The 17,867-nt window shown below is 51.2% G+C and overlaps 1 protein-coding gene across 1 annotated transcript; it reads left to right on the top strand.

The window, feature by feature from the left end:
- Positions 1-786: 786 nt before the first annotated feature.
- LOC144953141 (uncharacterized) lies at positions 787-16,522 on the top strand. Its single transcript, XM_078883707.1, has 8 exons — positions 787-895; positions 3,580-3,779; positions 4,572-4,692; positions 8,367-8,575; positions 9,712-9,789; positions 11,312-11,436; positions 12,165-12,260; positions 16,337-16,522. Exons 1-8 carry the CDS (start codon positions 816-818, stop codon positions 16,439-16,441), a joined length of 1,014 nt encoding a protein of 337 aa, XP_078739833.1. The 5' UTR covers positions 787-815; the 3' UTR covers positions 16,442-16,522.
- The last annotated feature ends 1,345 nt before the right edge of the window (positions 16,523-17,867 follow it).

Genomic DNA, 17,867 nt, shown 5'->3' with positions numbered 1-17,867 from the left:
TGAGTGAGTGAGTTAGTGGTTGAGTGAGTGAGTATTTGAGTGAGTGAGTGGTTGAGTGAGTGAGTGGTTGGTTGAGTGAGTAGTTGAGTGAGTGGTTGAGTGTCCCGCAGAGCCGTGCCGCAGGTTGGTGGTGACCCACGGCGAGATCGCCATGACGGGCGACTGGTTGAGTGAGTGAGTGTGTGAGTGAGTGAGTGTGTGGTTGAGTGAGTGAGTGAATGGTTGAGTGAGTGGTTGAGTGAGTGTGTGAGTGGTTGAGTGAGTGAGTGGTTGAGTGTGTGGTTGAGTGAGTGGTTGAGTGAGTGGTTGTGTGGGTGAGTGAGGTGGTTGTGTGGGTGAGTGAGTGGTTGAGTGTGTGGGTGAGTGAGTGGTTTTGTGAGTGAGTGGTTGAGTGAGTGAGTGGTTGGGTGGTTGAGTGAGTGAGTGGTTGGGTGGTTGAGTGTGTGAGTGAGTGGTTGAGTGAATGAGTGGCTGAGTGAGTGGTTGAGTGAGTGTGTGAGTGAGTGGTTGAGTGAGTGGCTGAGTGAGTGGTTGAGTGAGTGTGTGAGTGAGTGGTTGAGTGAGTGGTTGAGTGAGTGGCTGAGTGAGTGGTTGAGTGAGTGTGTGAGTGAGTGGTTGAGTGAGTGGTTGAGTGAGTGGTTGAGTGAGTGGTTGAGTGAGTGTGTGATTGAGTGGTTGAGTGAGTGGTTGAGTGAGTGGTTGAGTGAGTGGTTGAGTGAGTGTGTGAGTGAGTGGTTGAGTGAGTGGTTGAGTGAGTGGTTGAGTGTCCCGCAGAGCCGTGCCGCAGGCTGGTGGTGACCCACGGCGAGATCGCCATGACGGGCGACTCTGTGCGTCACAACTTCAGTAGCAGCCTCACTTGCGCCGTCGGCTACGAGGGCTACAACCGCGTCACGTGAGTTTGACCCCCACCCCCCGAACCCATGGAGGAGGCACTGTCACCGAAACGTCGTCGCGTGGGGGGAGTGGTAGCGGTGGCGGGGGTGGTTATAGGGTGGCGTTTGAAAAAAAGTTGATTATCTGAACGTTTTTACGTTAAATGGCCGCAGCCGGGTCAAATGACTCGGACGACCGTCTAACGAGAGCCTCTTCTATTAAGATGCAACAACAATAACAACAACAACAACAATAATAACAACAACAATAACAACAACAACAACTATAACAACAATAACAACAACAATAACAACAACAACAGCTCTAGGCCCGGGGCTTCGTCCTCCCCATCGAAGCTCGTCGCTTCACTCGGACATTCCCTCGTTCTCTCTGCACCTTTCGTCCTTCCCGAGCCCTCCTTTGGGCTCTGGCCCATTCACACGGCCCGGGGTATTGGAGGGCGGAGCCTGGTCTGCGGGGGGGCGTGTGGGAGGGGCCACCGTTCACCTCGGCAGCTCCAATGGGAGGAGGCGAGGTGAATGGGGGCGGAGCCAGCGGGGCAGTATGGGAGGGCCGGATCTGACGATCCGGAAGGGGAGGAGTCAGGGTCACGTGGGGGGAGAGAATATAAGTGGGAGCCCAGAAGAGATCGGCGCAGTCGGGGAAGTTTAAGTTCAAGTTCAAGTTCATGTATTAGGTACATAGCCCTGTGAGCCATTCGGCTCTTGAATCGGGTGCAACCGCAACAAACAAAAAACAAAAACATGAACAGAAAACATCTTAAAGTGAATATGTGACTAAGTGCAAACAGAAAAGCCAAGAAAAGACAGCTAAATATTGCAGAAAAAAACACCGTGTACACCAAGGCTGTGTGCAAAAATCCCAGTGGGATGCAAGTCAAACAACCAACAACAACCACAAGACAACTTAGATTAAGGCCATCAGTCTAACTCTGTACTACAACAACACAAACATGGCCAAACCAATACACTTTTCGAAATCACCAAAATAAAGCCATGAAAGCAATGAAACAGGGATCATAGGAACTGTGACAGAATTTTCACAATAAATGGCATAAACAACATGCAGCCATAGCTGGCTGCATGACCCACTCCACAACAGCAGAAGCATCAATAGGAGTATTATAATTTTTCAATGCACCTTCAAGATCAGCACACTAAATTAAACACAGGTCATACTTTACAGCGATCATCCGGAGCTAAGAGGCTGAGCCACGTTGGGTGGTGAGAGAGAGAGAGAGATCCGCGCCATCGGCCACGTTGCCGAAGGACCTTCAGCACGCCGTTGGCCAGCGGAGTGCGGAGTGCGAGAGTTGAGGAGCTAACGGAAGAGCTTCACTTGACACCAGGCGGAGACCCCACCCACAACAACCCCGAGTGTATTTTTCGATTTAAAGCTTTCCTTCAGACGCTGTCTCCCCGACAGACCTGGTTTTCACCTGAGGACGGCTGCTTGCGTTGTGGCCGAAACGTCGTGAGGATTGTATTTTATTGTGTTTTATTTTTATTATTTTATTACTTCCCTTCTACGTGACGACTTTACCGAAAGAACCAAGAAGATGAATCCCTGCATTCACGAAAGCTTTAAATCGAAATGTTATTATGTTTTATTTTTATTATGTTTTATTTTTATTATTTTATTATGTTATATTTGTATTATTTTATTATTTTTTTTTAAAATTCTTTCATTATGTTTATTTTTATTATTTTATTATGTTTTATTTTTATTATTTTATTATGGTTATTTTTATTATTTTATTCTGTTATATTTTTATTATTTTATTATGTTATATTTTTATTATTTTATTATGTTATATTTTTATTATTTTATTATGTTTATTTTTATCATTTTATTATGTTTTATTTTTATTATTTTATTACTTCCCTTCTACGTGACGACTTTCCCGAAAGAACCAAGAAGATGAACCCTGAGTCTCTCGCGCATCTCCAACCTTAAATACCAACACGAGGCCACGCCCCCATTCACGAGGCCACGCCCCCATTCACGAGGCCACGCCCCCATTCACGAAGCCACGCCCCCATTCACGAGGCCACGCCCCCATCCTCGATCGTTCCCATAGCCACCAAGTACTAAGTCATGTTTTGCAGAGGGGGTCAAATACTTGTTTCCCTCATTAAAATGCAAATTAATTTATAACATTTTTGAAATGCGTTTTTCTGGATTTTGTTGTTGTTTTTCTGTCTCTCACTGTTCAAATAAACCACCATTAAAATTATAGACTGATCATTTCATTGTCGGTGGGCAAACGTTCAAAATCAGCAGGGGTTCAAATACTTTTTTTAAATCCTTTATATTAACTTCACTTGCTTGCTTGCTTGCGTGCTTACGACAGTGCAAATCTTTCGGTCGTTTTTTAACCCACTTCCCGTGATCCAATCGAGCTGACATTTTGCACACAGACTCGTTGTGCGTGACAATAAAATTTCGTTAAAACAATTTTCCCAAAATTTTCCACTTTTTAGGAAAAAAAAAATGTCATATTTAATTTAAAATACCAATGTGATCAAAATGAAACTCTTAACTCAAGAAAAACAGAACTGAATAATAAAATAAAACCGATGCCACGCATATAAAGGATTTATAGTTGAAAAAATTAGTTTTTACGTGTTAATTTTTTCCCCTCACTGTGCCCACCACCACCACGATCACCACCCCACGCAGCTGCCATGCGGGAGTGTGGGAGCCGACCCCGGTGTGCTGTGCCCGACCGCCCTCCACGGTCCAGAACGGCCGCGTATCCGTGGATCGCGAGCGCCTCCTGGCGCTGCTCACTTGCGACGAGGGCTACGAGCCGGCCAAGGGGGCGCAGGCCGCGTGTAGATCGGGGGCTTTCGACGTGAAAGCGTTCGCCTGCAAGGAGCGTGGGTCCTCTCACCTGACACGCACGCGCGCACGTGTATATGTGTAGTGTAGTAGTGTGGTGTGTAGTGTGGTGTGTAGTGTAGTGTATAGTGTAGTAGTCTATAGTGTAGTGTATAGTGTAGTGTATAGTGTAGTAGTGTATAGTGTAGTAGTGTATAGTGTAGTAGTGTATAGTGTAGTAGTGTATAGTGTAGTGTATAGTGTAGTAGTGTATGGTGTAGTGTATAATGTAGTGTATAGTGTAGTGTATAGTGTAGTAGTGTATAGTGTAGTAGTGTATAGTGTAGTGTATAGTAGTGTATAGTATAGTGTATAGTGTAGTGTATAGTAGTGTATAGTGTAGTGTATAGTAGTGTATAGTGTAGTGTATAGTGTAGTGTATAGTAGTGTATAGTGTAGTAGTGTATAGTGTAGTGTATAGTGTAGTGCATAGTAGTGTATAGTGTAGTTTATAGTGTAGTGTATAGTGTAGTGTATAGTGCAGTGTATAGTGTAGTGTATAGTGTAGTGTATAGTAGTGTATAGTGTAGTGTGTAGTGTGGTGTGTAGTGTATAGTGTAGTGTATAGTGTAGTGCATAGTGTAGTGTATAGTGTAGTGTATAGTAGAGTACAGTGTAGTGTATAGTGTAGTGTATAGTGTAGTGTATAGTGTATAGTGTATAGTGTAGTGCATAGTGTAGTGTATAGTGTAGTGTATAGTGTAGTGTATAGTGTAGTGTATAGTAGTGTACAGTGTAGTGTATAGTGTAGTGTATAGTGTAGTGTATAACCTCACCCTCCTCCATCCCAGGTAAGTGTGACACGGACCCCAAGAGCTATCTGCACGTCAGCAGCATCGGCAAGGGCCGTGAGCCGGGCTCGCTGTCCGTGAGCTGCAAGAAAGGATTCGTGACCATCGCAGGCCCCACTCGGTGAGGGCTCCCTCGCTCGCCACTCCACCACCGCCACCACCACTACCAACACCACCGCTATTACCACTAACAACACCACCGCCACCGCCACTACCACTAACAACACTAACAACACCAACACCACTGCTACTACCAACACCACCGCCACGGCCAACACCACCACCACTACCAACACCACCGCTATTACCACTAACAACACCACCGCCACTACCACCACCACCACTACCAACACCACTGCTACTACCGCCACCGCCACTACCACCGCCACCACTACCACTACCGCCACTACCAACACCACTACCACCGCCACTACCACTACCAACACCACCGCCGCCACTACCACCGCCACTACCACCGCCACTACCACCACCACTACCACCGCCACTACCACTACCACCACCGCCACTACCACCGCCACCACTACCACTACCAACACCACCGCCACTACCACTACCAACACCACCGCCACTACCAACACCACTACCAACACCACCGCCACTACCACTAACAACACCACTAACAACACTACTACCACTAACAACACCACCGCCACTACCACCACCACCACCACCACCACTAACAACACCACCACTAACAACACTACCACTAACAACACCACCACCATCGCCACTACCAACACCACCGCTATTACCACTACCAACACCACCACCATCGCCACTACCAACACCACCGCTATTACCACTACCAACACCACCACCATCGCCACTACCAACACCACCGCTATTACCACTACCAACACCACCGCCACTAACAACACCACCAATAACAACACCACCGCCACTAACAAACACCACTACCAACACCACCGCCACTACCACTACCACCGCCACCGCCACTAACAACACCACCAATAACAACACCACCGCCACCGCCACTACCACTACCACCGCCACCACCAACACCACCACCACCGCCACCACCACTAGCAACACCGCCACCACCGCCACTACCAACATCACCACCACCGCCACTACCACTACCACTGCCACCGCCACCACCACTACCAACACCACCACTACTGCCACTACCACCGCTATTACCACTACCAACACCACCGCCACTACCACTAACAACACCACCACCACGACCACTGCCACCACTACCAACACCACCACCACCGCCACTACCACCGCCACTACCACTACCAACACCACCGCCACTACCAACACCACTACCAACACCACCGCCGCCACTACCAACACCACCGCCACTACCACTACCACCGCCACTACCACCATCACCGCCACTACCAACACCACCGCCACTATCAACACCACCACCACTACCACCGCCACCACCACTACCACCACCACCGCCAATAACAACACCACCGCCACTACCAACACCACCACCACCAACACCACCGCCACTACCACCGCCACTAGCACTACCACCACCACTACCAACACCACCGCCACCGCCACTACCACCGCCACTACCACCACCACCGCCACTAACAACACCACCGCCACCGCCACTACCAACACCACTACCACCACCACCGCCACTACCAACACCACCGCCACTACCACCACCACCGCCACTACCACCACCACCGCCACTACCACCACCACCGCCACTACCAACACCACCACCACCGCCACTACCACTACAACCGCAAGCACTACCGCCACCACCACCATGACCACCACCACCACTACCACTACAACCGCAAGCACTACCGCCACCACCACCATGACCACCACCACCACTACCACTACAACCGCCACCACCATCATCACCACCACCGCCACCACCACCACTACCGCCACCACCACCATGACCACCACCACCACTACCACTACAACCGCCACCACCATCATCACCACCACCGCCACCACCACCACTACCGCCACCACCACCATGACCACCACCACCACTACCACTACAACCGCCACCACCATCATCACCACCACCACCACCACTACCGCCACCACTGCCGATCACACAATCTACCCCCTGCCTCTGACTACCTCTGTGACCCCCCTCCCCTCCCTTCCACCACTGTCACCACCGTCACCACCACCACTACCACGACTGTCACCAAAATCATCACCACCATCACCACCATCACCACTGTAACCACCACCACTATCACTGTCACCAACATCATCACCACCACCACCACCACTGTCATCACCACTACCACCACCGCCACTACCACGACCATCACCACCACCAACTCCACCACCAACTTCACCACCACTCTCACCACCATCATCATCATCACCACCATAACCACCACCACCACCATAATCACCACCACCACTGTCATCACGACCACTACCATCATCACCACTGTCACCACCACTACCACCACCATTGTCACCACCACCACAACCATCACAACCACCATTGTCACCACCATAACCACCACTGTCACCACTATCACCACCACCATCATCATCATCACCACCACCACCACCACCACTGTCATCACGACCACTGTCATCAACATCATCACCACCATCACCACCACCATTGTCACCACCATAACCAACACCATCATCACCACCACCACCATCACCACCATCACCGCTGTCACCACCACCACCACAACCCCCACCACCACCACAACCACCCCCCCCCCACAACCACCACTACCGCCACCACTGCCGATCACACAATCTACCCCCTGCCTCTGACTACCTCTGTGACCCCCCTCCCCTCCCTTCCACCACTGTCACCACCGTCACCACCACCACTACCACCACTGTCACCAACATTATCACCACCATCACCACCATCACCACTGTCACCACCACCACTATCACTGTCACCAACATCATCATCACCACCACCACTGTCACCAACATCATCACCACCACCACCATCACCACCACTGTCATCACGACCACCACCACCACCACTGTCACCAACATCATCACCATCATCACCACCACCGTCATCACAAACACCACCACCACTGTCATCACCACTACCACCACCGCCACTACCACGACCATCACCACCACCAACTTCACCACCAACTTCACCACCACTCTCACCATCATCATCATCACCACCACCACCACTGTCACCACCATAACCACCACCACCACCATCATCATCATCATCACCACCACTGTCATCACGACCACCGCCACCATCACCGCTGTCATCACCACTACCACCACCACGACTACCACCACCAACACTGTCATCACGGCCACCATCACCACTGTCACCACCACCACCACCACCACTGTCACCACCAACACTGTCATCATCGCCACCATCACCGCTGTCACCACCACCACCACCACAACCATCACCGCTGTCACCACCACTACCACCACCACCACCACCAACTTCACCACCACTCTCACCATCATCATCACCATCATCATCATCACCATCATCATCACCACCACCGTCATCACGACCACCGCCACCATCACCACTGTCATCACCACTACCACCACCGACACTACCACTGTCATCACCACCATAACCATCACCACTGTCATCACGACCACCACCACCACCATCATCATCATCACCACCACCACCGTCATCACGACCACCACCATCACCACCACCATCATCACCACCACCATCACCACTACCACCACCACTACCACCACCATCACCACCATCACCACCACCACCACCACCACCCCCCCCCCCCCACCACCACCACACCGGTGTAGCTGCGAGCGTGGCCGCCTGGTGCCGGAGCCGTCGTGCTGCCCGGACGCGGTGCCGGTGGCCCGCGGCTCGGTGCGAGTGCGCAGCGCCACGGGCTCGGTGAGCGCCGACCTCACCTGCGACGCCGGCCTGGCGCCCCGGAGGGAGGCGACCATCGCCTGCAGCAGAGGGCTGTGGGACGCAGAGAAGTTGGCGTGCGAGCGGGCACCTGGTGGGGCACCACCACGACAACCACCACAACCACCACGACCATAACTATAACCATGACCACGACAACCACGACCATGACAACCACAACCACGACCACAACCACCACAACCATAACAACCACCACGACCACAACAACCATGACAACCACGACAACAACCACTATAACCATGACAAGCACGACCACCACAACAACCACAACCACGACAACAACCACAACCACCACAACCATAACCACGACCACGACCATGTCAACTACGACCACAACAACCACAACCACGACCACAACCATGACAGCCACAACAACCACGACAACCACAACCATAACCACAACTATAACCACGACCACAACCACAACAACTACAATAACCACAACAACCACGACCACAACCATGACAATCACAACCACGACAACCACAACCACGACCATGACAACCACAACCATAACCACAACCACAACAACCATAACAACCAAAACCACAACAACCACGACCATAACCACAACCACAACAACCACGATAACCACAACCCCAACCACAACCATGACAACCACGACAACCACAACCACGACAACCACAACCACGACTACTACAACCCCAATCACAGGAGGTCTCGGGACAGAATCCAGCAGGTGCCATGGGTTGGCTGACAGATGACTGGTAGATGCACCACCAGCTGTACCCCCTACTGTGCCAGGCTAGGTGCAGGAGGTCACGGGGCAGACCCAGCAGGTGCCATGGGTTGACTGACCGAGATGACTGGCTGATGCACCACCTGTGCCCCCTACTGTGCCAACTTACTGCGTTTTAGCCGCCCGGCGCTCTGCTCGTTGTTGTGAGCGTCGCTCCTCCGCCCTCCGTTGTTGCTGGAGGGCGACTGCCTCCAACTGCCCAGTAGCCTCAAGGTGCACCTAGCCTGGCACTGCCCAGCAGCAGGCACAGCGTCCTTCACGAGCCTCCTGTGTGGTGTTACTGACAAAAAAAAGAACAGGCCCCTATTCTTATTTTGTTTATACTTTGACACTGCCAACAAAAATGTATCCCATGTAACAATCGATATGATGGTGATGATGATGGTGATGATAGTGATGATGGTGATGATGATGACAGTGAAGTGAAGTGATGTTCACGTCACCCACAGCCGCTAACGAAGTGAAGAGCTGCATGGAGGGAGTTTGCGTGATCCGCCCTAAAGAGGCAAATCTCCGTACGGTGGAAAGTGAGTCACCCACTCAGTCACTCACTCACTCAGTCACTCACTCAGCCACCCACTCACTCAACCACTCACTAAGCCACTCACTCACCCACCCACTCACCCACTCACTCACCCACCCACTCACTCACTCACCCACCCACTCACTCACCCACTCACCCACTCACCCACCCACTCACTCACCCACCCACTCAGTCACTCACCCACTCACTCACTCACTCACCCACTCACTCAACCAATCACCCACCCACTCACCCACTCACTCACTTACTCAGTCACCCACTCAATCACCCACTCACTCACCCACTCACTCACTTACTCACTCACTCAGTCACCCACTCACTCAACCACTCACTCACTCACTTACTCACCCACTCAGTCACCTACTCACTCAACCACTCACTCACTTACTCACCCACTCAGTCACCCACTCACTCAACCACTCACTCACTTACTCACCCACTCACTCACCCACTCACCCACTCACTCAACCACTCACTCAGTAACCCACCCACTCACTCACCCACTCACTCACCCACTCACTCACCCACTCACTCACCCACTCACTCACCCACTCACTCAACCACCCACTCACTCAGTCACCCACTCACTCACCCAGTCAGTCACCAACTCACTCACTCACCCACTCACCCACCCACCTACTAGCTCACTTACCCACTCCCAAATTCAATCAACCACCCACCCACTTACCCACTCACCAACCCACTCAACCACTCACTCACCCACTCACTCACTCAGTCACCCACTCGCTCACTAACTCACTTATCCACTCAGCCGCTCACTCACTCATTCACTCATCCACCCTCTCACTCGCTTATTCACTCGCGCACTCACTCATCCAATCATCCACTAACCCACTAACCCACTCAACCACTCACCCACTCACCCACTCACCCACTCACCCTCTCACTCACCCACTCACTCATCCAATCATCCACTAACCCACTAACCCACTCACTCACCCACTCACTCATCCACTAACCCACTCACTCACTCGTCCACTCAGCCACCCATTCGCTCACTCACTCACTTACTCACCCACTCTATCATTCCTCCAGTCACCCATTCACTCACTTACTCACCCACGCACTCACTCACCCATTCACTTGTGGTTGTGCTGGTGGTTGTGCTGGTGATGTTGTTTGTGGTGGTGGTGATGGTGGTGGTTATGGTGGTGGTTGTAGTGATGGTGGTAGAGGTCGTGGTGGTGGTTGTGGTGGTGGTGATTTTGTTTGTGGTGGTGGTGTTTGTGGCGGTGGTTGTGGTGGTAGTTGTGATGGTGGTGATGTTGTTTGTGGTGGTGGTGTTTGTGGTTGTGGTGGTGGTTGTGGTGGTGATGTTGTTTGTGATGGTGGTGATTTTGTTTGTGATGGTGGTGATGTTGTTTGTAGTGGTGGTGGTGTTGGTGTTAATGGCGCTAACCGCAGGCGCTTGTCGTGTTGGTTGTGGTGGTCGCGATGGTTGTTGTGGTTGTGGCTGTGGTTGTGGCTGTGGTTGTGGTGCTCAGCCCAGAAGCTGCTGCACCTGACGTCCCCACGTCCGAGCACGGCGCGCGTCACGCTGCCCACCACACGGCACAGCTCCAAGTGCCTCTTCTTCTCATACGTAGGCCGCAAGCCCTGGGCCATCAAGGTGAGAGGTCATTGGGTCACCAGGGTGAGAGGTCATTGGGTCAGCAGGGTGAGAGGTCATTGGGTCAGCAGGATGAGAGGTCACCAGGGTGAGAGGTCATCGGGTCAGCATGGTGAGAGGTCACTGGGTCACCAGGGTGATAGGTCATTTGGGTCACCGGGGTTAGAGGTCATTGGGCCATCAAGGTGAGAGGTCATTGGGTCAGAAGGGTGAGAGGTCACTGGGTCACCAGGGTGAGAGGTCATTGGGCCATCAATGTGAGAGGTCATTGGGTAACCAGGGTGAGAGGTCATTGGGTCAGCAGGGTGAGAGGTCACTGGGTCACCAGACCCACACAGACACACACTGACAGATACACACATAGACATACGCACACACAGACACATACAGTCACACACACACACACAGACCCACACACACAGATCCACATACAGACACACACTGACAGATACACACACAGACATATGCACACACAGACACATACAGTCACACACACACACAGACAGACACACACAGACCCACATACAGACACACTGACAGATACACACACAGACCCACACACACACACAGACCCACACACACACACACAGACCCACACACACAGACACACACTGACAGATACACACACAGACACACACTGACAGATACACACACACAGACCCACACACACAAAGTGGGTGCCCACCGCCACCATCACCTGGGCTGGGGATCTCTGTGTGCGTTCGCAGCCCGTCGGAGGCGGACTGCCCGGCCTGCAGATGGAAAGTCGTGCCTCCATCAGCTACGGGTCGGCGGTCATTCCCATCGTTGGAGACATCACTGAGGTCAGGTTCGAGGTCTTACCGCGCCAACAACAATGTTTAACGCGTGGGCTGTACTAGGATACTACACTATACACTACTACACTATACACTACACTATACACTGCACTATACACTACTACACTATACACTACACTATACACTACACTATACACTACACTATGCACTACTACACTATACACTACTACACTATACACTACACTATACACTACACTATACACTACACTATACACTACTACACTACACTATACACTACTACACTATACACTACACTATGCACTACACTGTACACTACACTATACACTACTGCACTACACTATGCACTACGCTATACACTACACTCTACACTACACTATATACTAAACTATACACTACTACACTATACACTACTACACTATACACTACTACACTATACACTACTACACTATACTATACACTACTATACTATACACTACTACACTATACACTACTACACTACACTATACACTACTACACTATACACTACTACACTATACACTACACTATACACTACTACACTATACACTACACTATGCACTACTACACTATACACTACTACACTATACACTACGCTATACACTACACTATACACTACTACACTATACACTACGCTATACACTACTACACTACACTATACACTACACTACTACACTATACACTACACTATACACTACTGCACTACACTATACACTACACTATACACTACTACACTATACACTACTACACTACACTATACACTACACTATACACTACACTATACACTACGCTATACACTGCTACACTATACACTACTACACTATACACTACACTATACACTACATTATACACTACACTATACACTACGCTACACACTACACTATACACTACACTATACACTACACTATACACTACACACTACACTATACACTACACTATACACTGCACTATACAATACTACACTATACACTACTACACTATACACTACGCTATACACTACTACACTATACACTACTACACTATACACTACTACACTATACACTACTACACTATACACTACACACTACACTATACACTACACTATACACTACACTACGACACTGCACTATACACTACTACACTACTACACTATACACTACTACACTATACACTAAACTATACACTACTACACTATACACTACACTATACACTACACTATACACTACACTACGACACTGCACTATACACTATACACTACTACACTATACACTAAACTATACACTACTACACTATACACTACACTATACGCTATACACTACGCTATACACTACGCTATACACTACGCTATATATAATGTTGGTCTACCGCTAAAGGGCCGTCCATAAATGACGTCACGCACCTAAGGGGGGGGGGGGGTGGGGGTCAGACATTTGTGACGATGTGTGACGAGGGGGTGGGGGGTGTGTTTGAGAAATGTGACGTCACGTAACAAAGCGCAACTCTAAATAAATATAGACAAAACTAGATTTGAAGCTTCCGTGACTGCAATGATTCATGTTCTTAGGTTTTTTCGGGAAAGTCACGTAGGTAGAAAATTTAAATTAATAAAAAGTAAAATAAAAATCACTTTTTTATTTTTATTTTACTTCAATTTTATTAAATTAATAAAAGTAAAATAAAAATCACGACGTATCAAGCGATACAGCTATCGTACTTGATACAGCTAAGTAGTTGATAATAGCTAAGTAGTTGATAATAGCTAAGTAGTTGATAATAGCTAAGTAGTTGATAATAGCTAAGTAGTTGATAATAGCTAAGTAGTTGATAATAGCTAAGTAGTTGATAATAGCTAAGTAGTTGATAATAGCTAAGTAGTTGATAATAGCTAAGTAGTTGATAATAGCTAAGTAGTTGATAATAGCTAAGTAGTTGATAATAGCTAAGTAGTTGATAATAGCTAAGTAGTTGATAATAGCTAAGTAGTTGATAATAGCTAAGTAGTTGATAATAGCTAAGTAGTTGATAATAGCTAAGTAGTTGATAATAGCTAAGTAGTTGATAATAGCTAAGTAGTTGATAATAGCTAAGTAGTTGATACGCCTATCGTGCTGTGACGGTTCCACCTCATCCAACGCACAGCACGATTGCTCTATCAAGTAAGAGGGCGAGTGGGCGAGTGGGTGAGCGCGTGAGTGGGCGAGTGAGTGGGTGAGTGAGTGGGTGAATGAGTGAGTGGGTGAGTGAGTGGGTGAGTGAGTGGGTGAGTGAGTGGGCGAGTGAGTGGGCGAGTGGGTGAGCGAGTGAGTGGGCGAATGAGTGAGTGGGTGAGTGGGTGAGTGGGTGAGTGAGTGGGTGAATGAGTGAGTGGGTGAGTGGGTGAGTGGGTGAGTGAGTGGGCGAGTGGGTGAATGAGTGGGCGAGTGAGTGGGCGAATGAGTGGGTGAGCGAGTGAGTGGGCGAATGAGTGGGCGAGTGAGTGGGCGAATGAGTGGTCGAATGAGTGGGTGAGTGGGCGAATGAGTGGGCGAGTGAGTGGGTGAGTGAGTGGGTGAATGTGTGGGTGAATGAGTGAGTGGGTGAGTGAGTGGGTGAGTGAGTGGGCGAGTGAGTGGGCGAATGAGTGGGCGAGTGAGTGGGCGAATGAGTGGGCGAGTGAGTGGGCGAATGAGTGAGTGGGTGAGTGGGTGAGTGGGTGAGTGAGTGGGCGAGTGGGTGAGTGGGTGAATGCATGAGTGGGTGAGTGGGCGGGTGAGTGAGTGGGTGAATGAGTGAGTGGGTGAGTGAGTGGGCGAGTGGGTGAGTGGGTGAATGAATGAGTGGGTGAGTGGGCAGGTGAGTGAGTGGGTGAGTGAGTGGGCGAGTGGGTGAGTGAGTGGGTGAATGAGTTAGTGGGTGGGTGAATGAGTGAGTGGGTGAATGAGTGAGTGGGTGAGTGGGTGAGTGGGTGAGTGAGTGGGCGAGTGGGTGAATGAGTGGGCGAGTGAGTGGGCGAATGAGTGGGTGAGCGAGTGAGTGGGCGAATGAGTGGGCGAGTGAGTGGGCGAATGAGTGGGCGAGTGAGTGAGTGGGCGAATGAGTGGGCGAGTGAGTGGGTGAGTGAGTGGGTGAATGAGTGGGTGAATGAGTGAGTGGGTGAGTGAGTGGGTGAGTGAGTGGGCGAGTGAGTGGGCGAATGAGTGGGCGAGTGAGTGGGCGAATGAGTGGGCGAGTGAGTGGGCGAATGAGTGGGCGAGTGAGTGGGCGAATGAGTGGGCGAGTGAGTGAGTGGGCGAATGAGTGGGCGAGTGAGTGGGTGAGTGAGTGGGTGAATGAGTGGGTGAATGAGTGAGTGGGTGAGTGAGTGGGCGAGTGAGTGGGCGAGTGAGTGGGCGAATGAGTGGGCGAGTGAGTGGGCGAATGAGTGGGCGAGTGAGTGGGCGAATGAGTGAGTGGGTGAGTGGGTGAGTGAGTGGGCGAGTGGGTGAGTGGGTGAATGCATGAGTGGGTGAGTGGGCGGGTGAGTGAGTGGGTGAGTGAGTGAGTGAGTGGGTGAGTGAGTGGGCGAGTGGGTGAGTGGGTGAATGAATGAGTGGGTGAGTGGGCAGGTGAGTGAGTGGGTGAGTGAGTGGGCGAGTGGGTGAGTGAGTGGGTGAATGAGTGAGTGGGTGGGTGAATGAGTGAGTGGGTGAGTGAGTGGGCGAGTGAGTGGGTGAGTGGGCGAGTGCGTGAGTGAGTGGGTGAATGAGTGAGTGGGCGAGTGAGTTAGTGGGTCAAGTAAGTTACTTGATACAGCTATCGTGCTGTGACGGTTCCACCTGAAGACGGAAGCTTGTGTTGCCTCCGAAACGTCGTGATTTTTATTTTATTTCTATTTTACTTTTATTAACTTGAATTTTTTACCTACGTGACTTTACCGAAAAAACCTAAGAATATAGACAACACGTTCTACTTAATTAAGTAGACTTTGTAATAAATGTTTTATCCTACAACATCAGAGTGCAGCGCCACATTAAATACGCACTACAATGACAATAGTTTAAAGCGATTTGAAGCATGTTTTATACTACTTACCCCGCCCACACTAACCCCCCCCCACGAACCCCCCCCCCCCCCCACGAACCCCCCAGGTGGAGCTGGAGTTGACCTTCTCTGACCTGGCGCTGGAGGATGCCCACGTGGACGTCTGTGACCTCGCTGAGCTCGGACTCACGCCGGCTCAGAGCAGGGGCTGACATCGCTCACCCACTCATTCACTCACTTACTCACCCACCCACTCACTCACCCATCCACTCACCCACCCACTCACCAACTCACCCACCCACCCACTCACCCACCCACCCACTCACCCACTCACCCACTCACCTACCCACTCACCCACTCACCTACCCACTCACTCACCAACTCACCCACTCACCTACCCACCCACCCACTCACCAACTCACCCACTCACCAACTCACCCACTCACCTACCCACCCACCCACTCACCCACCCACCCACCCACCCACCCACTCACCAACTCACCCACTCACCTACCCACCCACCCACTCACCCACCCACTCACCAACTCACCCACTCACCTACCCACCCACCCACTCACCCACCCACTCACCAACTCACCCACTCACCTACCCACCCACCCACTCACCCACCCACTCACCAACTCACCCACTCACCTACCCACCCACCCACTCACCCACCCACTCACCCACTCACCCACTCACCTACCCACCCACCCACTCACCCACCCACTCACCAACTCACCCACTCACCTACCCACCCACCCACTCACCCACCACCCACCCAGCAATGTCCGAAGGGAGTGACTCTCACGGCCGGACGTAGCAGCGATCAGCAACGATTCCGGCCGGGGCGATGATTCCACAATAAAGTCTTGCTGTGTGCGGGTTACATCAACTGAGTTGTGAATGTTGTGTCGTCAACACCCTCCACCACCAGCCCGACACAGCCTCACCAACCCGCACGGAGGGTCGCCTGGTGTGGCGGGCCAGAGAGCACAGACCAGAGGTGACAACCGGGTACCCGATACCCGTACCCTACCCGATACCCGGCTACCCGTACTCGTACCCGGCCGGGTACGGGTACGGGTACCTGTTTGCGACCCTGGTGCGGCCGGGTACGGGTACGGGTAGGCCGTGAGTCACTGGTGAGTCACTGTTTGTCACTCATTTCCCAACGTCTTGTCTCTTCTCACAATTCAAGTTCCTAGAATCAACCCACCCGCGCCTGCAACATGGCTTCATCCCAGAGGTCGCAATCGGGTACCCGATACCCGTACCCTACCCGATACCCGGCTACCCGTACCCGGGTACGGATACCCGTTTGCGACCCTGGTGCGGCCGGGTACGGGTAAGGAATCAAACCCCCGTTTGCGACCTCTGGTACAGACACACGAGGACGTTGACATTCAGCGCTGGTGTCATTACATCCGCAGTGACAGTGAATGTCGCTGTGTGTGGTGCCGGGCTTACTGGGCGTAGTACCACCGGCCCTAGCGGGGCTGGGTGATCGCTGGTGCGGGCTCGCGGCGAGGGAGCGAGAGGGAGCGTCAGCCTGCCAGGGTCAAGATACGCCGGTTGACCTGCCTACACGTGACTGAACAATATTGGGGGGGGGGTGGGCACTGGGTGGTCACGTGG

The sequence above is a fragment of the Lampetra fluviatilis genome, chromosome 72, assembly GCF_964198595.1.
Source record: "Lampetra fluviatilis chromosome 72, kcLamFluv1.1, whole genome shotgun sequence".
NCBI lineage: Eukaryota > Metazoa > Chordata > Hyperoartia > Petromyzontiformes > Petromyzontidae > Lampetra > Lampetra fluviatilis.
The sequence above is the reverse complement of the archived record's forward strand: the minus strand, read 5'-3'. Positions and strand labels throughout refer to the sequence as shown.